The 24425-nt window shown below is 45.2% G+C and overlaps 3 protein-coding genes across 4 annotated transcripts; 1 reads left to right on the plus strand and 2 right to left on the minus strand.

The window, feature by feature from the left end:
* Positions 1-340: 340 nt before the first annotated feature.
* On the minus strand, positions 341-11137 carry zufsp (zinc finger containing ubiquitin peptidase 1). 2 transcript variants are annotated; one of them, XM_079736534.1, is made up of 12 exons: positions 11084-11137; positions 8010-8261; positions 7737-7913; positions 7495-7596; positions 5391-5501; positions 5126-5247; positions 4599-4767; positions 3649-3837; positions 2969-3134; positions 2481-2641; positions 1898-2118; positions 341-478 (listed from the first exon to the last, which is right to left on the minus strand). In XM_079736534.1, exons 2-12 carry the CDS (start codon positions 8254-8256, stop codon positions 431-433), a joined length of 1713 nt encoding a protein of 570 aa, XP_079592660.1. In that variant the 5' UTR covers positions 8257-8261; positions 11084-11137; the 3' UTR covers positions 341-430. The 2 variants fall into 2 exon arrangements, with proteins under 2 accessions (XP_079592660.1, XP_079592659.1); XM_079736533.1 differs by lacking the exon at positions 11084-11137 and adding an exon at positions 8467-8554.
* kpna5 (karyopherin alpha 5 (importin alpha 6)) lies at positions 10121-18541 on the plus strand. Its single transcript, XM_079736552.1, has 14 exons — positions 10121-10245; positions 11183-11316; positions 11444-11545; positions 12149-12248; positions 12518-12612; positions 12802-12933; positions 13100-13188; positions 13291-13390; positions 13719-13882; positions 13984-14062; positions 14163-14288; positions 14386-14513; positions 14713-14891; positions 16216-18541. Exons 1-14 carry the CDS (start codon positions 10242-10244, stop codon positions 16401-16403), a joined length of 1620 nt encoding a protein of 539 aa, XP_079592678.1. The 5' UTR covers positions 10121-10241; the 3' UTR covers positions 16404-18541.
* A 1901-nt stretch (positions 18542-20442) lies between these two features.
* Positions 20443-24134, minus strand: gprc6a (G protein-coupled receptor, class C, group 6, member A; the record flags this gene model as incomplete). Its single annotated transcript, XM_079755139.1, has 6 exons — positions 20443-21548; positions 21663-21786; positions 22074-22265; positions 22642-23343; positions 23440-23743; positions 23935-24134. The coding sequence occupies 6 exons, from the start codon at positions 24132-24134 to the stop codon at positions 20443-20445; spliced, it is 2628 nt and encodes an 875-aa protein (XP_079611265.1).
* Positions 24135-24425: the final 291 nt, after the last annotated feature.

The raw sequence follows: 24425 nt of genomic DNA on the forward strand, positions 1-24425 counted from the left end.
TGGGTGGGTCTGGTATCTTGATCCGATGCATGCTGCCAACAAGGAATATAATGGCATTGGTTAACGGATAGCGTTTATGGCGGTTATATATCTATTTTATTATTTAACATTTATTTGAGGACAATTCGTGCGATAAGTATTAAGTGTTGTTGAGTATGTTTTTTTGTATTGCCGAGTTTCAGTGTTTGTTTTTATACTGTTTAATTCGACTGAAAAGTATTCCATATATATTTATTTATTTATTGATTAAGCACAATTTCAACAGTAATAATTTACTTTACTCTAATGTCCAGTTGAATACTTGAATCGCAGTCAAGAACGCAATCACTACACACATCTGTAAAAAAACAACAACATTTATTTAATAATAAAACAGGAAATAAGCAAATCACAGTTACAATAAAAACGTCTCAAAATCGGAATCCTGATGTCAAGGAATCCGTGCCACCCGCAATGTTGCTGAGCTCCGAATACAAACCTAGAAACAAACAAAGAAACCAAAACAATGTTTGAACAGATGACTAACACACTAAAGTCCTATCCATCACACAAGTCATTAGATGTATTTTCCCTTATTTTAATCAAACACCCGAGTACATTCAATACGTGGGCTTTTTTTCTACGTCCTTGTCCAGTATGTCCTTCGTTTGACTAAACAAGGTTTAGTCAAACGAAGGACATACTAAATACAGTTTTCTAAATATTTGGTTAAGCGAAGGACATGGCGCTGCACAAGGGTGTAGGAACCGGGGGGGACGGAGGGGACGTGTCCCCTCCAATATTGGAGACAGGCGCATTTGTCCCACCTAAAAATTATACCGGCGGGAGAAAAATATTTTATTTTATTTTGAAAGCGCAATACAGCGTCTTGTCACCACTTCTTATTCTACAAAAACTGGATGATTGAGCAATTAAAGAATTGATTTGATATTTATCAGTTCATTACTGCCATGCAAAATGTGTTTTCCTTTACATTTATACATGTATCTTTTTAGTAGAATGAAATATATTTGTGAATTTTTTCAGTGTAGTTCATTTATGACATTTCTGTACAAACCATTAACGGATCTGTCAGGTTTCCGATATGTGTACCCCCCAATGTTAAACTCATTCCTACGCCCCTGGCGCTGCATTACTGTCATTTGCGGCCAATCAAGTCGCACGCTAGCTGTAGCCTATTTGCGGCGTACGCATCAAGCAATACTCAAATGAGTATTGCAACACGCTGTTGAGCGAGATATAGCGATTAAACCGAAATATCCAACTAAATCAAAGGACAAATATTATACCACCAGGTGTGAGTGTGATTAGTCTTACAAGCAGTTTCGAAAATCTGCCCCATATGACATCACTAGTGGGCGTGTCAACCTAGATCAGTGCTGGACAGATGAGCCCACGAAAATCTGCCCCATATGACATCACTGGTGGGCGTGTCCACCTAGATCAGTGCTGGATAGATGAGCCCACGCCCACAAGTGATGTCATATGGTGCAGATTTTCGAAATGGCTTGTAAGGCTAATCACACCTGGTGGTATAATAGGTCTCCTTTAATGACTAATCAAAATGTGGCCATAATATGGCCAGTTCCCTTTTAAAAAGATAGGAATCAATACCTCCCATCTAAACACAAAATGCATTGCTAGCCCAACTTTTGCTGACAAATTGTACCTGCATTTTTCTGGCTAGTAGTGCCATGTTATGGGTCATGTCAATGGCAGAGGAATAAGCATATTCAAGGGGCATTTTTCATCCGAGCACGGCTAGGTGTGCCGTTGTGCTCATTTGGTCACGTAGGTTAGTTGGTTGGAACTACCCGTGGGAAAATGACACGGGCAGACACTGTTCACAAAAGGGGGGGCCACCCTTGAGGGATCCATACGCCTTCCTCCCGCTCACCTGTTTCTCCTCGGGGGACAACACCTGGTCCACGCAGACCACCTGGTACTGTCTGTGCTTCATGCTGCTAAGGAACCGTCGGATGTGGCCCATGGCGGCAGAGAGGCCGTCGGCGCTCAGCACCTTCTTGGCATTGGCCACGCCGCAGTCGGGGTCCAACACCAGGAGACACAGGCTGCCGTTCTTCCTCTCCTCCACGCCTACAATGCTGCGGCTGTGTCCTGGCGGGCAAGGAGGGCGCACCATTAGGGGAAGGGTGCAAAGCCCAAAGCATGCAGAACAGGGATAATCAGCTTATATTTGTGACGAAACCCAAGCAAAAGGATATAGAATCGTATAGTTTACACTTGAAATGTACGGGGCACCATGTCTCTTTTGGCCAAGGAAATCTGTAAACTTCATCTTGTGTGTCTGTTTCGACATCGCAGTGCGCTTTGGGCTTCACAGGAATCGCAACTGATGCTACAGCTAATTCTGAGAGTGGTGGCGTAACATTAGAGTGGCAAGTTTTGTCACGTGAGAACATGAACCGCCTCAGCACAGATTCCATTCTTCTCCCCGAATGGAGGCGGGGGACAGGTACCTTGGTGCTGGAGGTAGAGGGGGGGCAGAGAGGTCTGGACCACCCTGGGGGGAAGCCTGCCGCCTCTGGAGGACTGGCTAAAGTACTGCTTCACCCACTCAAACATCCTGGGGTGGGTGTCGCCCGGCCCGCTGTGTTTATGGAAGTCTGTGATGCGGGCCCTGTGTGCACAGAACCCCAGAGTGTTGGCAGAGTGGAACCGAGGGTATCCATCTCTGCTTTGATTTGACCCATTAAAGACCTTTGTAAAACACAAAGGTCTTGTGTGTTTTTATATCAATAAAAACACGAGGCCCGGTCAACACCTGCAACAGCAAAGGGACGTCCGGATGGACTTTGAATGCTTTGGTATCTGTTCAATTATATATATACAAAAACAATAAAAATGACGGCCGGGATGCAGTTCAAAACAAACGTCTTGCATGGGCCATTAACCGCGAGGAAACTAAATGTCTCAACAACAGCAGAAGCCTCAGCGTTATGTGCACCTCAGGCCCAAGGAGGTGAGGAGGGCGTAGATCTCCGTGGCCCCTATCCAGGCGCGCGTGCCCTGCAACCGGTTGTTAAAATGGGAGGCGCCCTGGGGGTCCAGCCCTTCCTTCCAGGCCCCCTCTATCATTCGCTGGAGCTGAGGGACGCTGGGGATTTCCCCCTCTGCAGACAAGAGGACAGGGATCAGGTTCAGCCATGAGCGGTAATACAAACCAGCATTGGCTGTGGAAACACAAGCCAGACACTGAACACATGTTTGTTTTTGATCACACACGTACTACAAAATGATATGCTTGTGAAATCATTATTCTGATTGAGTTCTCGCAAGAGCTCGTAAACAGGACTGGTGCCATTTGTGAAAATTGGGGGAAGTAGTAACATATCCGTTTTGGACAACCACCAAAGATCTTATGAATAAGAAGCGAGTGAGTGCCTATGTACGGACTGTGAGAAGCCCTAAGAGCAAAAGTAATGCAATATAACTGGATAACTGTCTGTAATAAGCGTCATTAAATAATTAAATAATTAAAGTTGCAGTACAAACATTTCTGATGTATCTTAAAAGGTGCAATATGTAGAAGTAGGGGCGCAATAAGATCACGCACAAATGAGTGTGTGTGGCTGAGAAACCAATGGAGAGGTCATCCACTGCTTTAAGGCAAGGGTAGTAAAGTACCGGTTAGGCGGTCAGCAAAGACCGGGATCCTCTGCAGGGCCGAGAGCAGCATCTGGAGGTTCCTGTAGCCACAGCCCCAGCCTTTGTCCCCCTCCGACGAGTTGTAGTGGTCTGTCTCGGCACTCAGCCAGATGTGAGCACAGCCTCGGGGGTCCCTCTGGTAGTACTCCCACAGCGCTCCCAGTGTGCCTGAACAATAGAGTGTGTGTGTGTGCATGTGTGTGTGTTTGTGTGTGACATACAGACAGACAGAGAGGATCATTTCCACTACAAGTGACCTCAAGGCTCCCTAAGCCGGGTCGCTCCCATGGCCCTGAAGAGAGTGCAGGATGTGTTTACTGTTCCGGGTTCACTGTGCAGGCCATCGTTATACATTCACAACGACCGAACCGTCAGGCACATGGCTGGAACACTTCCTGGGATTATAGTGAGTGGATGATTCACTGATGACTCATGTGCACTCGTATTGGGGCCGAAGGATGAGAGACATATGCATTAGCATTAAGGCACTGGCCCAACAACCCGGCTAGCTTTCCTATAGCAGGGCTGTTGAGTTATGCATCACATTATGGTGGCCAGCTCCTCTCTCTCTCCACCTCCACTTCAACTTCAACTTCTTTAAAAAATGTCCCATCCATTGTTCAACGTGAAATTTGCTTTAGGTCCAAAAGTCTCCGCTTGCCGGCAGGCTTTAAAATGGGTGTTAAAAAGGACTGCTTGTATTCAAGACCACAGTAAAATGTTTGCTTCATCAACGGGTCAATAACTGATAAAATCTATTTCACAGCAGAGCCGGAGGCTCCCACTATGGAAGTGTTATGTATGGTTGATGTCTGCTGATGACGTCAAGTACTCCCTTTTATCGTCACACTATTGGTAAAGGTTATGATGCCTAATTAAACCCTCATACTCCTTCGGCATGACACACACACACACAAAATAAATTGTACCCTGTGTTCTGGTGGTGCCGTCGTCAAGGCCAGAGGCAAGATCCTCCATCACTTTGGCCCTCTTGCTGTGGTATTCTGCAGGGGCCATGAGGCCCTGGGACACCGCCTTCTCCATCCGTCTCTCCAGCTGCCTCCGGTAGCCCCCTCCGCCGTCCAGCCCAAACTGCTCCTGTGCACATCATAAGGTCAGAGTCCCACACTGGCAGGCTGTTGTCTCAGCCACACAGAAGCACATGACTCTCCAGAGTGTGCGGTGCTCACGAGCACGCGCCCTAACAACCCCAATCACATGTACACACAGGCAGGCCAACCTCTCCCTTGTTCCTCAGGATATAAGGGAGCACCAGACCCCATGATAGGGTTCAGGCAGCATGTGACCGTGTGCCCATCGCTACCTCTGCACAATTATGAGGACAGAGTTGGGGTTAGGGGGGGCCAGCTCAAAAACATTGCAAGGTGGTTGGTGGTGGCGGTGGTGGTTGGTGCGGCAGTGGCGGTGGGTGGAGTGGCCGTTGGTGGCGGTGTACCTTCAATTTTTTGAACTCCACTGCCTCCAGTTGGGCCTCCTCCTTCCGCCTCCTCTGGTCCTCCTCCGCCTGGAGCTGGCGAGCCAGGCGGAGGTCGGCACCAGGGCTCACTGGAGCCAACGCTAGAGATAGAAAATCTCTTGTTTTAAAAACAAAACCGGACTTGGGTGCATTCAACTGTACCATGCCACCGATAACATGGAATAGAGTTTCACGGGGAAATAAAATCATCAAAGAAGGTAGCATGAAGCAATTAACATCGTACCAGAGCCGTCCCTCGTAAGTTCACCGAAATGCTCTTCCACATGCTCGCACAGAGAGGGGGCGTCATCACAGACTACGGAGCAAACAGGGCACAAGAAGCGGGTTTCCTCTCCTGCAAAGCGTTACAAAAAGGCATACAAATACATTTTGTGAGTTTTTTTCTAACGTCTTAATCTAACAATCTCATTTTGGGAAAGTACAAGTTGTGCAGTCTTATCTGTCACATCTCTGCGCTCATTGTAATACATGTACAGAAAGAAAATCCTGTGGTGGTGCATTTAAAATTGGTCACGCAGGTCTATATTTTTTTTTCAGTGTAATGCATGTATCTTCATTGTGAATATAGCATGGAAAGTACAGCATTAGTGAAGGAAGCACAAGGACATTAGACATGATATGTCCCTCAAGGGGGAATGAGCATATTTAACTAAACTAAAGTACATTCTTTGAGCCAAACTGTATAAAATATATTGTGGGGCATGTGGAAAAGTTTAGTTGTTTATCTGATTTTCGGTCCTCTTTCTTGGCAATCCCGAGACAGACGACAAAAACTAAACCACCTGAGTGTGCTCTGATTTTAAAAGATACATATGGGTCTATCTCAATGCCTATGTCACCCAATACAAGCGAAGAGGCAGGAGGAAGGTTGGGCTATGTATGATGAAGTTTATTTCTTCTATCTAATAATGACCCAGCCCGAGAGGTGAGGATGGATGGTAGTGATTTCGGAAGCCCAAGAGGCAGACCTCTGTCCTAGAGCTGGTGGGACTAGAGGAGAGAGGACTCTCAAAAGGAGATCCGGTGTGGCTATAAGCATGAGTTACTATTAAACACCCAAGTAAACATACAGCTTTCCTACACATTTGTATAAAAGAAATGCCCTACTTTTCCAGACTTCAGTTTAAGGTTCTCTTGAAGTGCTACTTTTACGTCACGATATTGATACAAGTGCACGGATGTCAATATGTCAATAATCCAGGGGAAATATTAATGCTTGACGATTATGGCAAATGTATTGCAAAGATTTTGTAATTTTGCTAAGACATGAATGCCAAGCCTAAATACCTTATCGTTGATGCATTCCTCGGCCAACAGTCTATATCAATTCAAAGTGTTTGTTCATGGACTAATCATTAATTCCTCTATTCATAGATAATTATATATTCAATTGATTGATTGGTTACACCAAAAAATACACACATCAGTTAAGATGACCCCCCCCCACCAACCATTGTTATTTTGGAATAGTACTGCATAATTGTAGTATGAATAGACCACTTAAATCTCTGAATTAGAAAGGGAACACCCTGTCTAAGTGTTTATGCTATATAGAATATATGATATTACAATTCAACTCCATGTAAGAGTAGAAAACTGCATTTAAAGGAAGGGTAAACATATTTTCATAGGATATTAAAGACCCCCCCTCCCCCTCTTTCCGGGGAGCTCACTTTATTTCGAGGGAGGTATGAGTCGCTCACCAGCTTCTGCAAGAGACTAAAGACTCACTTGTTCAGAGTTCACTTGGACTCTGTGTAGCCTCCCTCCTTTCCCCCCCACCACCCCTCCTCCCTTACTCTCCTAAAAACAACCCTCTGCGCAATAATTGTTTGTTTGTACGTCATGGCACTCAATGTATGCACATATTGTACGTTGTACGTCCTGCCATTTAAAAATAGTACTTAGCATCATGCATCATCTTATCCTAGGTTTCTTTGTTGTATACAGGGAATGGGTTAACCTATCAATTGATAGTCCTTGACATTTACATGAACATCCTTACTCCTGTACCGACTGTACTGAGTGATATATTGTTGCGCCTCTTTCTTCTGACAAATGTACTTATTGTTAGTTGCTTTGGATAAAACCGTTTGCTAAATGCCGTAAATGTAAATGTAGGTAGGCCACGACTGGCTCCCACATAAATCTCCCACGAGTAACCGCATATTGACCAAAGTCAATGTTTAGAAAAATGTACATACTACAGTGTTTCTGTATTAGGTTTGTTTTTTCATCCCAGATAATCACTGGGTGGGATTTGTCTAGTTTAGTCCTTTTTTTTAACTCAACTAATACTTCGACGACAGCAAGTGTGATCAGGCTACCTTTAGCGGAGTCCTCCGCCTGCAGGTGAACCTCCACATGTTCCTGGAGTAGGGGGCCGGTGCTGCAGACCAGGGTGCACATGGGGCATGGAAACTGTCCACCTGGACAATGAAGACAAAGACGCATCTGTGACATTGACCAAGAAGCCAAGCTGGTATGCAAATAGTATCTACTTTTGCTTGGGGAAGTATACTGAGTTTGTTTGACTGTACAAAAAGGCCCTAAAGTGGCGTGAACCCACCTTGTGTTTTTCTCTCATCTCCACCACATCCCCGGGTGGTTGGACTGGAGTCAGGAGTGACGCAAGCACTCCCTGAGGTTGAAATCCGACCGCGGACTTTGTCGCTGGAAGTTCTCCCACCGAACGACGATGCTGGGACTGCATTACTCATCCACTTGGTTTCTGTTATCATAGTGGCTGAAAAGAACATCTCTGCGTCAGTTGAGCAACACTGAGAAGGACAATTAAGTGTCCCAGGCTCCCAACAATAACTTTGAGCTTTATTGTTGTTACCTTGTGTTCCCGAAGAGGGACAAGATGTGGGGTTGGAAGGAACATTATTGTCACGGTGAGATTCTTGTGCTTGGACATGGTTCTCTGGATGTGCAGTGTTCATGTGGTAGGTGAGGTCGTCATAGGACACCCCCGATAAAGAACACAGTGGGCAGCTCATTTCGTCCTCCAAGTGGCTCAGAAGAAGGTGTGTCTTCATATCTTCTTCAAATAAGAGCTCCTCGCCACATATCACACAAGTCAGCATGGCTTCTGTAATGCGATGACACACCTAGGATTAAGGTCTTAAGGTGTGGTCGGGAGCTTACATGAAGGAATGAAATACAAACACAAAAGGCTAATGCGCTGTTACAATAACAATCATGTTGTGGCCAGAATCACCAGGCAACATCTGCTTTGTTAACGTCGTGAGTCCTGAATGGAACAGGCCGTGGCTGTTGCTGAAGAATCGACTTACTGATAAAACAGTTAACTTAGTTGACGTCGTTCCAAAAATAACTTTAGTCTCCCTTTTCCTAAACCTTTCGATTTCAGAGGTAACGTTCTTCTTCTTTGACTTTTCCTGGGCAGTCGAGACACATTCGATGTACAACTGCCACCTACTGTCGACTAAAATAATGCACACTTCTCTCTTAGAGCGGAGATAATATAATATTTTAGTTATATGCCCCCAAGTAAATATCACACACTTCATATTCTGACATCCAGCTTTATTTTCCTAAGATACTGAAAGACATTGCATATACTTGCTGATTTGATTTGGTCCCAGGAGAGAAAATGTGACACTTTCTCCTAATGCCTTACACATGTATTTCCTGATTTGTATATATCTCCTGCATTTAAATAACATATGTTTGACTGTTTCTGATTCCCCCCATACTTCTGACACACCATCCAGATGTTTCCCTATAGATGCAGCCCCACTCCTAAAACCCATTCTAGCATACAATACAATTAGCATAGCCCATTTCAAAACAAAGTAACAAAGTGCTTTGGAGAACACACCCACCCACAGTAAGGATAAAAAAAACAAAATCATAATTTAAACTTCGAATATGAGACCTGATCAAAAGTAAATGTATAATAAAACAAGTGAATAAAAGTGATGAAAGGAAAAGAAACTTGACAAACAATCAAATTACTTAAAAAAAAAGTCCTTTATAATTTGGTTTTAAGAACTGATTATAAAAGAAGGCACTGAGCATGCAAACCATGTTCCTCATGAAACACACACTTTTCTCCGCTCTACCTTCCCCTGGGTTTGGTATAATTGCCATAACTTTTCCCCTCAGTATGCCACTCTTTCGGCCATACCATGTCCATCTCTTCCTGGGTTTTGGGCTGGATCTTTGTTTTCCCAAGAGGATTTTCTAACCCCACCTCCTCTTCAGACAGCGCAGCTTTCCAACATTACTATTTCCTCCCTGATCCTTCAATTCAATCATGAGCCAAGTATGTGGCCGTAAGTTCAGCACTCCCATCATTTAGTTAGACGCTGCTACACACACTTAACTTACACAAAAATAGCTCCCACATACCTCTCAACTAGAACCCCTGGACCAATCTGTAAAAACCTTTGCGAGGACCCCCACCTCTCTCTCAGTTGATGAGTAGCTACCTCACTAGTGGAATCCATCTACCCCACAAATCTCAATGGCTTTAATAAACCAAGATCCACTTCAGCCCATGCAATGGTCCACCTGGCTGCAGGTGGCAGAATATACTTAACTCCTATGTCTTTTAATTTAGCGTTTGTTGCCCATTCACTTACCGGGGCGATAGAAAACCTTTCAGGCCTATCCTACCCTGCAGATTCCCAACAATCCTGCGAAAAAACATTTGCAAAAACATTACTCCAGTCTGCCCTCTCAGTACATCCCAGTATCTCAGACCTGGCATCAAACGGCTGAACCCCAGCGGTTCGGCCCCCATTTCTACCTGCAATGGTATCCAACGTCTCCATATGTGTGCTGGTTGCCAATCTTTTTATCAAACCAGCATAATCATTAATTGATCTGATCATGCAATGATCTGTTACAGAATAGAGACGCTGACTCTAGGGAAACGGATATGACGTTAGCCGAGGACACGGAAATGACGTCAGTGGTTGTTGATCCGAGGGTTTACTGGGAAATGTTTGGTTCGACGCCATATTGCTATCATCTCAGCTTAAGAGCAGCACCAGTCTGTCGGAAACAAACACACGGCGTCGGGAAGTAATTAAGCTCTTAAATGGGTAAGACGATGGCGGTGTTGACGATGTTGGCTCGTCTTGAGACCCTCCGAAAGGAGAATCTTTTTCGCGGGGGTCCTCGTCTCACGACGGAACGGCTGGAATGGGATGCTCCAAACGAGCGTTATTGGAGAGAGAGAGAGGGCGGGACTTTCCTTTAAATGTGGTTAGCGGCGATATAAATGGCGCGGCTTCTGATAGAGTGATGGCCGTTTCCATTATATTTTAAAGATATTGCTTTGTCAAAAGTTTTTGTAAAACCTCTAAATGTGTTGTGGTTTTTGTCATGTTCATGGTTTTCTCCCTCCGGGGATCTTCGTACATAGCTCATAGGTCGTAAGAGACCGGAAATGTCGTAGCAGTCGACCGGGATAACATTACAACTCAGGATCCTCTCTCAGCCTAGACCTTAAAGCTAACTGGTAGAGAACTGTGTTATGCTAACGTTAACGTTGGATGAAAACTACCCACGTATCTAACATTTATCGCTATAAAAGAATGTCATCCTAACCATCACATACATTGCCATGACGTTGATTGCCGTTTCATTAAAATACCTTGTCCATTAGATCTCATCTTCTAGTGTGCTGTCGTTAGCACAATGCTAGCTAGGCCCATCTATTTGAATAACGAGCTAGCAATTGTTGATAATATACGGTTCTTATGGCGTTCAGTTAGGTTAGGGGCATTGTTGTCTGTTTTTTAATGTGTGTAAAGCAGAAACCTTGTTTCTGCTTAACACGTTCGAGCAAGGCCTGAATTTTAAAATTAAAGACGTTTTGGAAGGTACCTGAACGTAACACAGGCTCAGAAGGGCGTGTCCTCCCCGACCCCAACTCACCACCATAGTCGTCGTATTTGCACAGGATCAAACCCAGATGTGTGCGTGTATAGATGAATATATATTTAATTGATCCGTGCTGTCTTTTTGTTGATTCAGACACAATGGCCAGCCCGGGGAAGGACAACGACAGAATGAAGAGCTATAAGAACAAAGCACTGAATCCTCAGGAGATGCGTCGCAGAAGGGAGGAGGAAGGAATCCAGCTGCGTAAACAGAAAAGGGAGGAACAGGTGAAACACCTTGATGGATAAAAACTGTGCCTGGTCCAAGTGGATGTACATGATCATGACGTTCCATCCCTTTCTTACACATGAAGGCTGTATGTTGACTCATATCATGTCCTTACTTGTTCCACAGTTGTTCAAGAGGAGAAATGTATGCGTTCCTTCCGGTGATGAATCCATGCTTGAATGCCCAATCCAAGATCCAGATGTCAGCTCCACTGTACCTGTTTCAGGAGTATGTCTTATTTTTTATGTGATACGATAGTACTGTGTGTATGCTTTTTAGAACTGAATCAAGAATTAATGGTCATATAAACCCAGGACAGAAAACATCCATACCTTTTACATAATTAAGTGGTATCTTCCTCTATGGGGAAGTGGCATAAATAATGGTAGCTTGAGTGACAATCACCATGTCAATGCAAATGGCTATTGACCAGCTTCCTATGGTTCTTGTATTACTACTACTTCTTGTTTGCTATGCCTAGTGGTTGTCCAAAATTCCAGCTGTCATGTAGTCGTTTCCAGCTGAAAGCGTATACAGGTTAAAACCGCCACCGCGAACAGTCTGCAATTTTGTCCTTTCATGAGTATACAAATAATGTTATCGCAGGAACTCTTGTCTCACTTCTAATAAAAGCACATAGTAATGGATTGAAAAAACGTTTCTTTATATTGTTATAGTTATATATATATATATATATATATATATATATATATATATATATATATTTTATCAGATTTTAATTAGTGCTGTTTTTGTTTTGTTTCATTGTGTTGGCCTTACAACATGTATCTGCTTGGTTTGACTAATTGTGCATGACTTGTGTTACTGCAGGAAGGGGTCATAACTCCAGATATGATCCAGATGATCTTCTCAGACGACCCAGACCAGCAACTTATTGCTACACAGAAATTCAGGAAATTACTCTCTAAAGGTTTGTTTACCATGTGATTATGATGCGAAAGGGACAGATTTCAAAGCAAGAGAATGAATTGTGAAATAAAGTACAGCAGAATAAGCTCTTTAATCAGCCTAATGCTACACAGACTTGAAGACTGGCCCTGGACCCGTTTTTTTCACATTGTTGTTTGCTGTGATCCAAGTTAATCCATGTTCCCAGGCTGAAACAATGTTATTTTCCTCGTAAAATAAATGTCTGGTTTTTAACATGTTGAAATTGTGAAACCCCTCTCTTCCTCGTAGAACCCAACCCGCCAATTGATGAGGTCATATCAACTCCTGGGGTTGTGAACTGCTTTGTAGAGTTCCTTAAAAGGAACGAAAACTGCACGCTTCAGGTAAAGGGCCTCAGACAACAACACTTTTATTCCATAGAATAATTAAGGTGATTAGTACCAATGGGATGAAGTTTAGGAATGCCTCCTGAACAGCATGCACCGAACATCAATGATCCTCCTATTTGTCAGTGTCCTGTGGAGTTGCAGTACAAGTCATACTGTGTGTGCTCATGTGTTCCCGGTTATCAGTTTGAGGCAGCATGGGCGCTGACCAACATCGCATCCGGTACCTTCCTGCACACCAAGGTGGTCATTGAGACGGGCGCTGTGCCGATCTTTATAGAACTGCTCAACTCTGACTACGAGGACGTCCAGGAGCAGGTGAGACGCCTAATGAGCAGGATCTTGAATCATGTAATAATATGTTGATTTAATGCATTTAATTCCTTCCACAAGGCTAAGTGTTAAGAAATAGGCATTTGCCGTGCGCAGTTTGATATTCCGTGCGTGGAGTCCACGGAGAGTGACGGTGGTTTCTTTATTTCAGGCTGTGTGGGCGCTGGGCAACATAGCTGGAGACAATGCGGAGTGTAGAGACTACGTGCTCAACTGTGGTATCCTACCCTCCCTTAAACAGTGAGTTTGTTTGTGCGTGTGTTTCACCAATGTGTTGATGCTTGCTACATGGTGAGATTGGGCACGGTGCAGATTTTGAAGTTGTCTTCCTCCCATTTCAAGGCTACTTGCTAAATCCAATCGCCTCACCACCACCCGAAACGCAGTGTGGGCCCTTTCCAACCTCTGCCGGGGAAAAAACCCACCACCAGAATTTGCAAAGGTCAGTCCAGTTGCCCTTATATGTTTGTCCAAGGGTTCCGACATTGCTTGAGATTCTTTTGTAACCGGCAGGAATTTAATGGCTGCCTGATGGTAGTCCATAGCCAAAACTCATTAATACTCATTTCTTAATTATTTAATGTCAAAACAGGTAACTAGATTGCAAGGATTATGCGTCTCTCCCAAAGTGCTCTCGCTATCATTAAGACAATCGTTTAAGATTATTTCCCACATGCCTTCACGAGTCCTCCCCTGTTCAGCTGCCCCTGACGTCCAGCTTTACCTGGACTTCTGACTCATTCCCGTCTCCCCACCGTGTCCTGTCTCAGGTGTCCCCCTGCCTCAGCGTGTTGTCCAGACTGCTGTTCAGCAGCGACCCGGACGTGTTGGCGGACGCCTGCTGGGCGCTGTCCTACCTGTCGGACGGACCCAACGATAAGATCCAGACGGTCATCGACTCGGGGGTGTGTCGCAGGCTGGTGGAGCTGCTCATGTAAGGAGACCCTGCGTGTGCAGCTCAGATGCCGCCTCTCCTGAGGGATAGGCGTGGAGCGGTGGACTAAATTGCGTGTCTTCCTTGTTGCGTCGTTGCAGGCACAGCGACTACAAGGTGGTCTCGCCTGCCCTGCGCGCCGTCGGCAACATCGTGACAGGAGACGACATTCAGACCCAGGTAGAGTTTTCCATGTGTTTGGTGAACAACGAGCAGCCGTGGATGCAGGCACCTGCTGTGTTCTCTTGAGGGGAAGCTCATGACGTGGGTCTCGTTTCAGGTGATTCTTAACTGCTCCGCACTGCCCTGCTTACTGCACCTCCTGAGCAGCCCCAAAGAGTCCATAAAGAAGGAAGCATGCTGGACAGTGTCCAACATCACAGCAGGAAACCGAGCACAGATCCAGGTACTGCATCGTGGTTTTGTTCACAAAAACGTGCGGCTGTGTCTCCCTTTTTAAGTATACTGTCTCTATCTGGTAACAACTTGTGTTTCCTCCTCAGACTGTGATCGATGCCAACATCTTCCCGGTGCTCATAGAGATCCTTCAGAAGGCTGAGTTCCGCACCAGGAAGGAGGCCGCTTGGGCCATCACCAATGCCACTTCGGGTGGCACCCCTGCCCAAATGAGGTATTCATGGCTTTTTTTTATTCAATACAAACCTCAACAGAGGAGTGAGGTGCATACCATTTCAGGCATGGTTTTGGATAACCCTAGCCTGGGTTTATTGCTGCAACTCTAAATGATCGGCATATTTGAAATGGTCACCGTAATAATATTCGCCTCAGGCCTACGGACAAACGGAGCCTCCGTCCTTGTGTTGCCACAGGTACCTGGTGTCCCTCAACACCATCAAGCCCATGTGCGACCTGTTGACTGTCATGGACTCCAAGATCGTGCAGGTGGCGCTGAACGGCCTGGAGAACATCCTCCGTCTGGGGGAGCAGGAGGCCAAGCAAGGCGGGTCCGGCATCAACCCCTACTGTGCTCTCATCGAGGAGGCCTACGGTACGAACACGCACACACACTGGCACGATACACAGGCATGACACACTGGCTCTGTCCCGTGCTCTCATCTGTCCAGAACATTACGTCTGGTTGGCTACAGAACATTAGAGGTAAAGACGGCATGTTTCACTCTGAGCTAGTGGAAGAGATAAATGTTGTTCACGGCTTTTGTTTGGTTGATTTGTTCGGAATCGGTGCGTCATTGGTTGCAGTGTTGCAGTTTGGTTCAGCTTGTGTTCAGACAGCCATTTTTAGAGATACCAAAGTACATAAACAAACAGGCATGGGCAAACTGCGTCGTAATTGGTCAGGATTCACGTCACTGTATTATGAATCTATTCGCTCTTGCAATATAAAAACTGAAGACCTTGACTGTAGGCTAATACAGAAACTTGTCAAACCCTTCAGCGGCCAGGATGTTTAACTACATTGTTTGCGTATCTCTGGATGTTGTACCATTGTGCACAGTATGAGCAGCACATTCAGTTGGAGTGTGGATCAAGACGGAGATCACAATGCGCTAAGCCATGTCATACGATGCTGAGATGCCCAGGAATACGCCAGGATGGATTCTGTGAAATATAATCAGACGCCAATTTGTTTTCAAAAAGGCACGAGACTAGCATGCCAGTCTTACTCAATATAAGCGCAGGTTACAAGTTTAAGTTTCTACTATTACCACACAGCAAGAATGGGGGATTTAACCTCCAGTACAGATGGAATTAGCTTTTTGGCAGTACAACCCCTTCCAACAATACTTCAGAACAAGGTCAATAAAAGGGGACAGGCACAACAACAGTGCAAAAACAGGATAATAAAATGCAGAGATCAAGGCAAAGTGAACAACATCCACATGGGCCATATGTTAGTGGTTGAGTTTGAGTTACAAAAGTGTAGGGGCATAGCCTTATTAAAGTGGTCTGTATCTGTAGATCCGCTGGGGTTTGCACACCAGCTGGTTCCAGTTATTGTCGACGTGCTGGCAAGAACTTTATAGGGCCCGGTTATGGCGATTGGTCAGCTAATGATGATAAGGTGATTTCTTATGTCTTGTTTTCCCCCCTGGAAATCAATGATTATTTAATTTAGCAATTCCTTGTTCAGGACCGGATCATTGCCTCTTCACCAGTTGAATGTTCTTTCTAGCTCTCGGTGGTAGATTGTTTAGTTGATGTTTGTGATCAGAACCGATCCAACGACACTAGGGAGGGAATACCTCCTCGGCTCGGCACAAACGCTCCAAAAGACCTAGGTCTTGATGCGTCATGAGGGATGCCCATTTTTGTAGGTGTCTGAATACATGTGTCCTGTGTTCACTTTCCAGGCCTGGACAAGATTGAGTTCTTGCAGAGTCATGAGAACCAGGAAATCTACCAGAAGGCCTTCGACCTGATCGAGCACTACTTTGGCGTGGAGGAGGAGGACGCGAGCCTCGCACCGCAGGTGGATCAGAGCCAGGGCCAGTTCATCTTCCAACAGCAGGAGGGACCCATGGAAGGCTTCCAGCTCTAACCCGGCCCACCAGGACCCAGTGTGCCACCTTTTATTTCCCTTCAACTCCCACAACCTTTCCTCCCGGACTTGGAGTCAAAGCTGCCAGAGTGCGAGAGAGAGGGAGTCAGTGCCCTCTACAAGGGCCGACTGGAACTGCTGTTTGATACTCTGTCCTCATATCTCCTCGGCACACATTTTTCTGCAACTATCGTCGCCACAAAAGAGGCAGGAGAGACAGAAATATACTTTTCTGTTTTTAGTTTTTTTTTTTTTTTTGTGAGGAGAAAAATGCGTTGTCTTTTGCGTAGAGTTGTCGACGCTATACAGAGTACTAAGGGATACTAGTTTACCTCCATTCGAGTTTAGCGGCTCTGCTGAGGCAAAATTTACTCCAGGACGGAAGAGTAAAACAAAAATATCCAACTAAATTCAATGTTTATTGTAAGTGTGGTTATAATTACACGATGATAATACTATTCTTTGTTTGATAAAATATAAATTGGTATATCCAAATTACCTTCCATATCCCTTTTTAAATGTGAAACTACCTCTTCAGTCTACAAAACAAAAACAAAAATGAGGCACGTCAAACAGGCATTTCTACCTTTTCTGGAGTCTGAGCTGGGGAGCTGTTGACATTATGACATTATACGTTCTACTTTGTCCGTTAAAGCTTCTCTCTGAGGAAGCTGTACTTCCTCACCGGCTTAAAGTGTATTTTGTTTTTATTCCCTATATTCCCGTCAATGAACTGAATCGGTAACCACCCAGACAGCAACTCCCCTTAATTTATTATGGTTTGTCCTCCCAAGCGAGGCAGAGAGCTGTCGACACCCCGGCTCACTCTGAGCGCTCTAACCCAGACCATAGGCGAGAGGTGATAACGTGTGTGTGTAACAATCTCGTAGTGTTATTTTGAAGTTGAGTAGTGTTGGGCTGCTTCCGTTTGAATGCATTTTGTTGAACACAGGACAGGACCCGGCCAAGTGAGGTGCTGTCCATATCAAACTACGGGATTGTTCATTCAACTAAACAAACAAAAAACAAATTTAGATAAACTTCTATTTTGAAAAAACAAAAAAATGGTATGCTCATCTCATGGTGAAACTAGTGACATGTATTATACGAACCCTCTTTTTCTGCTTGTGATGGTACGCTATCCTCCGGGATAACTTACAATAGACTTGATGGAATTGGACATGGCTAGTTAGACCGAAATTGCAGGTTTTGTATATTATATATACATTTAAGAAACTGTCTGAAATTATTTAAATATAAGGTTGAGTGTGGAAAGGTGTTTTATGCAGTTCATTTCTGACTGATATGCAGTTGTTGTACTTACTGTCTCCCATAGGTTTCTTTTCTACGGCTGGTCGATTATTTTTTTTTTGTTATTTAGGACAGTTTGCCTAATTTTTTTTTTAGGAGGACTTACATTTAGTTTTAAGTCTAAATGGGAGATACTGATTGGTCCTCATGTGTCTCGCTGGTTTCGTGTTACTATACCTGAACCAATGTAGAGCTTCTTACATTGGGCATGACATATTATTTAAAAATGTCCATGCATTGTATCAGAGTACACTCAACTTAAACCAGCCCTTGGATGACAAATTGATATATTTATCGGAAATGGAAAATATCTTCCTAATGCAAAAATAACAAGCACATTCAATCGTGTATAGTTTTCTAATTTTCTCTTGTGTGATTGTATTTTTGCTTTGTTTTTGGGTGAAATTTGGTAGAATTTGTTTTCGGAATTAAATTTGCTGTGCTCAAGCAGATTGTAATACAGAACCCTGAAAACAGCAATAGAATTGAACCATTCTACAGGACGATATTACTGTTTGCTGCAGTTGTTGGCCCTATATCTTTAAGAGGCTGGACTGTGGGCACCTTCTCCCTGGAAGTAGGCCAGTTGCCGCCCTACGAAATATTGACATGGAGTGCAAATAAGGTAAATAAATTGACCCGTAATAACAAACCACTAGGCACTGTTCAATCGTTGACACAGCTGTTTGGAAATTGTTCACATTGATTGGCTAGCTGGTTTGACTTAAGGGAGTGCAAATGTGCTTCACTATTGCTGAGCAATATGACACATTGTTGTTGTGTCGCTGTATTTTTCTTCTTCCAGCTGAATAAAAATATTCCCATTGTTTCAATATTGGCTACTCGTGGTTCAATGCGAGGACACGAGACAAAATTGAATTGCATGTTTTGTTAAATTTTCTTTAAAAAGAAAAAACGCAGCCATTTGTTATGGTTGAGATCAAAATATTTACCAGAAGTGGATTGCTTTTTTGTTCAATTGGATTATGTATAATCCTGTTGACCTACGTTTTCTGCTTCAGAAAGTGTTGTTGTGCAGCTGTAAGCCCCGGATAAGACGCCGTTCAACCTGCATTTGGATATTATAATATTTCCGCAGTATCAAAATAAACAAGCTTATAATATGAACCAAATACACTTAACCCTAACCCTAATTTATAACCATTAGGCAAAGATTAACTCGTGGGAAATCCCATGGGTCTGACTGAAACCGGTTTGCTCTCTCGGTCAGCATTAAGTGAATAGACTGCCATTGTATATGAGGATTTCCTAAGGCTCTAGGCGGTAATGAAGAATGTGGGATTGTGTAACTGACTGTGTCCATTACCATCCTGTTATTACACACATACGCACGCACGTATATATATATATATATATATATATCTATATATATATAGATAGATATATGTGTGTATGTATGCAATATTTCTTTTTTTGCCTTGAATTAAGATAAATTGATAGTAATTCCCTATACCTGTGCATTATAATCCCTTTCTTCGTGACAAAGGGTCTGGGGAAGTTTCCCCATTTAAATGATATCTTATTTCTCCTGATATTTCTCCCTTGGTTTCTATTCCTAAGGGAGTTTCAATTCTAATGCTTTCCATTTCCATTCCTTGGGAACTTTGGTTTCTGTTGAGTAAAAATAGTAGAACGATGATGTTAATATATACATTCCTGACGGTAATGATTGATATTAACAACATACGATGTTATCCCAGACACAAACATATCCTCTCTCATCCTCATATTCTCTCTCCTTTCTCTAATTTTTTCTTTCACTGTTTTTTGGTTTTCATCATCACATAACCAGTTTGGCCAGTTCATGGAAATGGCACTGATTCAAAGGAAACCAGTGGAGACCAGTGGTGCCTGGGGCGACGCAGCACTCCCTCACCTGGACACAGTTGGACTCAGTGTTTTAAAGGTTTCTTTATTCACATCTTATTCACATTTTATATACAATTGCCCATTACAAATTATCCTGAGTTATGAATCAAAGTAAAAAAAATGAAATTGACGGAATATACTATGGATTTCACTGTTCATCACAATCAGATGGCTGTTGTTCATTCAGTCATAATCAATAGTTTTCAATATGCATTGCAATCCCAAGCAATGCAGCTATAGATATTGCATTTTGTATATGTAGAGCTGCATTACAAAGCAACTAAAGATACATGACCGCAAGGGCGTAGGAACCAGGGGGGACGGAGGGGACGAGTCCCCTCCAATATTGGAGACAGGCGCATTTGTCCCACCTAAAAATTATACCCGGGGGAGAAAAATATTTTATTTTATTTTGAAAGCGCAACACAGCGTCTTGTCACCGCTTCTTATTCTAAAAAACTGGATGATTGAGCGTGCAATTAAAGAATTAATTTGATATTTATGAGTTCATTACTGCCATTTATAAATGTATCTTTTTGTAGAATAAAATATATTTGTGAATTTTTTCAGTGTAGTTAATTTATGACATATTTCTGTTCAAACCATTAACGGATCTGTCAGGTTTCCGATATGTGTCCTCCCCAATGTTAAACTCATTCCTACGCCCCTGCATGACCGTAATATTTAATGGAAAATATTATGAGGTGAGGCAGATGTTTCCTAATCATGCTGACCGGCAATCCTTTGGTCTGACTGTTGGTCTGACCAAATGTAAAGGTCTGTGGTTGAGTTGAAGATATATACATTTATGTACAACAATGTCGCTATTGCTATGCCTTCATATGCTCGTCCGTCTCCTGTGACGCTGTCTCACTGCGACATCAGAGTTGATGCTGACGCTGTTGCTGCTGATGGAGGCCTTCGTAGCCCTGCTGCTTCCCGTTGACTTCCGGAAGAGAGACGGGACGCTTATGATGTACGGCCCCGCAAACCTCTCCCCGGGCAGGGTCGTGTCCGAGACGGACACGGAGTCCAGGTTTCTCCTGGAGTACTCGTAGACGTTCTTCTTGAAGGCCGTGGCCGTGTTCTGGTCCCTCTTGAAGAGAATCACATAGCACTTGGGGAAGAAGTGGCAGCTGAGGACGCCGTAATTGGAGATCAGGATGACCACCATCTCCACGGCCGGCACGTAGATCCCCGAGGTGGTGACGTAGACGGGCACGAAGATCAGCCAGGAGATGAGGTAGAGCAGCATGCTGAACGTGATGAACTTGGCTTCGTTGTACTTCTGAGGCAGCTTGCGGCCTTTGTAGGCACAGGCGAAGCAGACGAGCGCCAGCACCGCGATGTATCCCAGCATGACCCCGAAGAGCACGTAAGAGCCCTCGTGGCACTCGGCCAGCATGGTGGTGGGGTACATGACCACGTGGTAGAACGGGCTCCACAGCACCAGCCAGCAGGTGCACGCGCCCACCTGCAGAGCCACGCAGACAGCGACGATGACGTAGGGCCGGTAGAGCTGGCGCAGGGCGCGCTGCAGCCGCGGGTTGACCTGGAACGCCAGCAGGATCTTCAGGGACTTCACCAGGATGCAGGAGACGCACAGCGTGAAGCTGACGCCGAACAGCACCTGGCGGGCCTCGCACAGCCGGACGCTGGGCGGTCCCACGAACATGGTGGCGCTGGTGAAGCTGCCCACCAGGGAGAGGAGGATGACCTGGCACAGGGGCCCCCCGCCGGCCCTCACCACGGGGGTGTGGCGCTGGTGCAGGAACAGAGCGGCGATCAGCAGCACCAGCAGGATGCCGACGGCCGCCAGCACCAGCAGCACCACAGCGAAGCCATCCCTCCAGGAGAAGAAGTTGAGGGTTTTGCGGAGGCAGCGCGAACTACCCTCCGGACTCCACTCCATGTTGCTGCCGCAGCGCACGCATTTCACTGAATCTGAAAGCGAGGGCGTGCAGGGGTCGGGAACGAGGGCACCAGAGACGGATTCATGACACAAGCTCGGAGCATGACAGAGTGCTGTAGGTGTGAATGCGTGGGTAGGTTTCTCACCTGTGTCGTTAGAAAAGTAGTTCTCTGTGCAGTTGATGCACTCGTAACAACAGGTGTGTTGACCCAATGCTACTTTCTTGGACTGTCCAGGCTGGCACGTATCTGAGCATTTCGACACAATTCTCTGAAAAAGAGAAGTGCAAAATTAAACAAGCTTTGTATATTTATTTATATAAATGCATTATTTTTGGGGAAAAAATCTAACTAAAATAAAATTTGAATTTGTTGTTTGAGTAGAGAACATTGACTTTGGCTTCGGCTTTCAAGGAAAAAAGAACTGATTAACATAGTTATGCCCATGTCAGCACTAAATGAATTTTACTCTCGATGTACACCAACGCACCTATTATGTTTTGAGTAAACATTACCCTTATTTTTTAAGTGTTAGAGTGTGTGTGTGACCTTACTTACACTTAGGTCTGTTAGCTGTTTCCTAGCAAGGTGGCTGACGTAAACAAAGCTGTGGTTGAGAGTGCTGTACTCAGCCACAATGTCGTGGATGAAGATGCTTCCTTTTTCAGCCCTCCACAGAGTGATGTCATAGTCCAGGTTGATGTCTCCTTTTTTGTCGAAGCTGTAGTTCTTTTCCCTGATCGGGAACCACTGGTTTCGCAAAGCTTTTAGGACCTGAAATGTAAATAATAATATAAATATATGCAATAATTATTTCCTTATTTCATAATACTTATTTCCATAAACTAATTTGTTAAACAGACAATATGAATGGACACGTGCAACATGTCTAAACCTTTTTATATTTTTCCCCGCCTTCTTTAAAGAGCCATCTATGGCTATTGTTAACTAAACACAGTCAAGCCAGCTCAACCATTATAGTTGTGAACTGTCTGAAACACCCAAACCTAAAGTTGTCCCTTACCTCCCATGGTTGCACTGTGCCATTTTCTTTACAGTTCCTCAATCGACAGATGGAGGCGACAGCGTGAGTGATTGCACCCACGGCCATTTCAACGCTAAATACTTTATCATAGTCGATGTGCTCCTGGAGGCTCTTCTCAGCGTGAGCTAACGTAATAGCGTCCATGACGCCTTGGCTGGTGTTCAGCTCTGCATAGAACTCATCCAGGAAAGGGTTGGTCACTGGGCTGGGGTGTCCAGTGCTCAGCAGCTTGCTCAGGTAGCGGTTGAAGGACACCATGTCTCCACGTTTGAAGGTGAAGCCCACCACGTGGCCCACCTCCTCCAGTTTCATGTGTTTGCTCAGAGAGCTGGTGGTGGCCCAGATGTCGCTCGCCAGCCATATCCTCCTCATGGTCTCCAAAGGCTGGCCGTCCTGCAGCGTCTGCCTCCGCAGCTCCTGGGTCAGGTGCATCATGTGGATGGGCTTGACGAACGACACGATCACCTTCACCCTGTGGCTGCTGAGGATGGCCCTGGCCGCGGCACGGACAGAGAGAAAGAGCTGCGGGTTGGACAGGGACTCGGGGAAGGTCTCTCTGAAGGACACGCAGACGCCCACCTCCGAGGCCTGGGACACGAAGCTGTCCTTGACGGAGCGGCCGTAGTCCCCGTCAGTGGTGAGGATGCCCACCCAGCTCCACTTGTTGTCGCTCAGCAGCTGCACCATGGCGGCCGTCTGGTACTTGTCGTTGGGGACGGTCCTCATGAAGCAGGGGAAGCGGGCCTTGTCACTCAGGATGGCCGCAGTCGATGCGTAGCTGATCTGCATAAAATAAAAAGAGATGATGATTTCCTTACAACCACTGATGAGCAGTTAATTTGGTTGTCAAATCGGTGTTGTTTCGTTGCATAATCGTACCTGAGGTATGGACTTGAGTGTGAGCTGCCTGGCGATGGCGATGGACATCTCTGAGTGCTGCGCCCCAACAACGGCCAGGACGGGCGGGGGGGGAGGAGAGGTGGCGTTGGTTCCCTCGCTGCTGCTGCAATCCCCCTTACCGGTGAAGTCGGCCGTGACCCTGAGGGCCATGCTCACGTCGGAGCAGGAGTCGTAGATGCGGTATCCCAGGGTGACGCCGACCTCCTTCAGGGCCGGCGACCTGTTCATAGTGTTGATAGCGTTGATCATAGCGATGGCCGTCGTGAAGCCGCCCTTGTCGAAGCTGTTTGAAGTCCACAAGAAAGGAAGTGTATGAGGCATCGTCGAGTGAACAGAGTCAACAGTGTCATCGACGGATCGCTCAGTGTTGCCTAAAGACACAACATAAGAGAATTGAGGATTGATCCGCCAATAAAATTCCTGTGGGACAGGTTCCACAAATTTTCAGCTATAATACATGAAGTGTGATCTCACCTGACACATTTCTGCATTTGGGGTGGAAAGAAGGCGCTGTCTCTCTGCACGTCCTGATGGATGGGAAACACCCCACCGATGATGAAGTCCCCCGGTCGTGTGGCGCCCACTGGTCTGGTCCCAGCCTTCCTGCTGTGGCCCCTCACCAGCAATGGCAGCACGAGGAGCAGCCCCTTGAGAAGAAGGCCCGTGCGGCTCATCCTATTTACCGCTCTACTCTGTGCCGGTTTTACAGTCTTGTGTTACACTTGTCTGTCACATCCAGTTTTACTGTCTTTTTTTTTCTTTTTTCTCCCTCCTCTGTTGTTTCTCTCCTTGGCTATCGCTCCTGGTTGAATGAGCTGAGTGCCTCTGGCACAGTGATTCTGTTTCTCACCGTAAGCATCTTCAATAAACACTTCCCTGTTGCCTAGAAGCCCCCCCCCCCCCCCCCTACCCCCATGCCCTAGTTACCTGTAGTAGGAGGCCTTCCCACTTTCCATGGAAGTAGA

Source organism: Pollachius pollachius (assembly GCF_949987615.1).
Source record: "Pollachius pollachius genome assembly, chromosome: 1".
Lineage (NCBI taxonomy): Eukaryota > Metazoa > Chordata > Actinopteri > Gadiformes > Gadidae > Pollachius > Pollachius pollachius.

What these genes read in the sequence shown, in the direction of transcription:
- zufsp (XM_079736534.1), bottom strand. Translation starts at nt 8,256, where the DNA reads ATGCTGACTTGTGTGATATGTGGCGAGGAGCTCTTATTTGAAGAAGAT. An exon ending in CTTTGCTGACCGCCTAACCG is followed by an intron (nt 3,135 to 3,648) that starts GTACTTTACTAC and finishes TCTTGTCTGCAG; the next exon opens with AGGGGGAAATCCCCAGCGTC. An exon ending in CTCACCTCCTTGGGCCTGAG is followed by an intron (nt 2,642 to 2,968) that starts GTGCACATAACG and finishes CTGTGCACACAG; the next exon opens with GGCCCGCATCACAGACTTCC.
- kpna5 (XM_079736552.1), top strand. An exon ending in ACGAGGACGTCCAGGAGCAG is followed by an intron (nt 12,934 to 13,099) that starts GTGAGACGCCTA and finishes TCTTTATTTCAG; the next exon opens with GCTGTGTGGGCGCTGGGCAA. An exon ending in GAGACGACATTCAGACCCAG is followed by an intron (nt 14,063 to 14,162) that starts GTAGAGTTTTCC and finishes GTCTCGTTTCAG; the next exon opens with GTGATTCTTAACTGCTCCGC.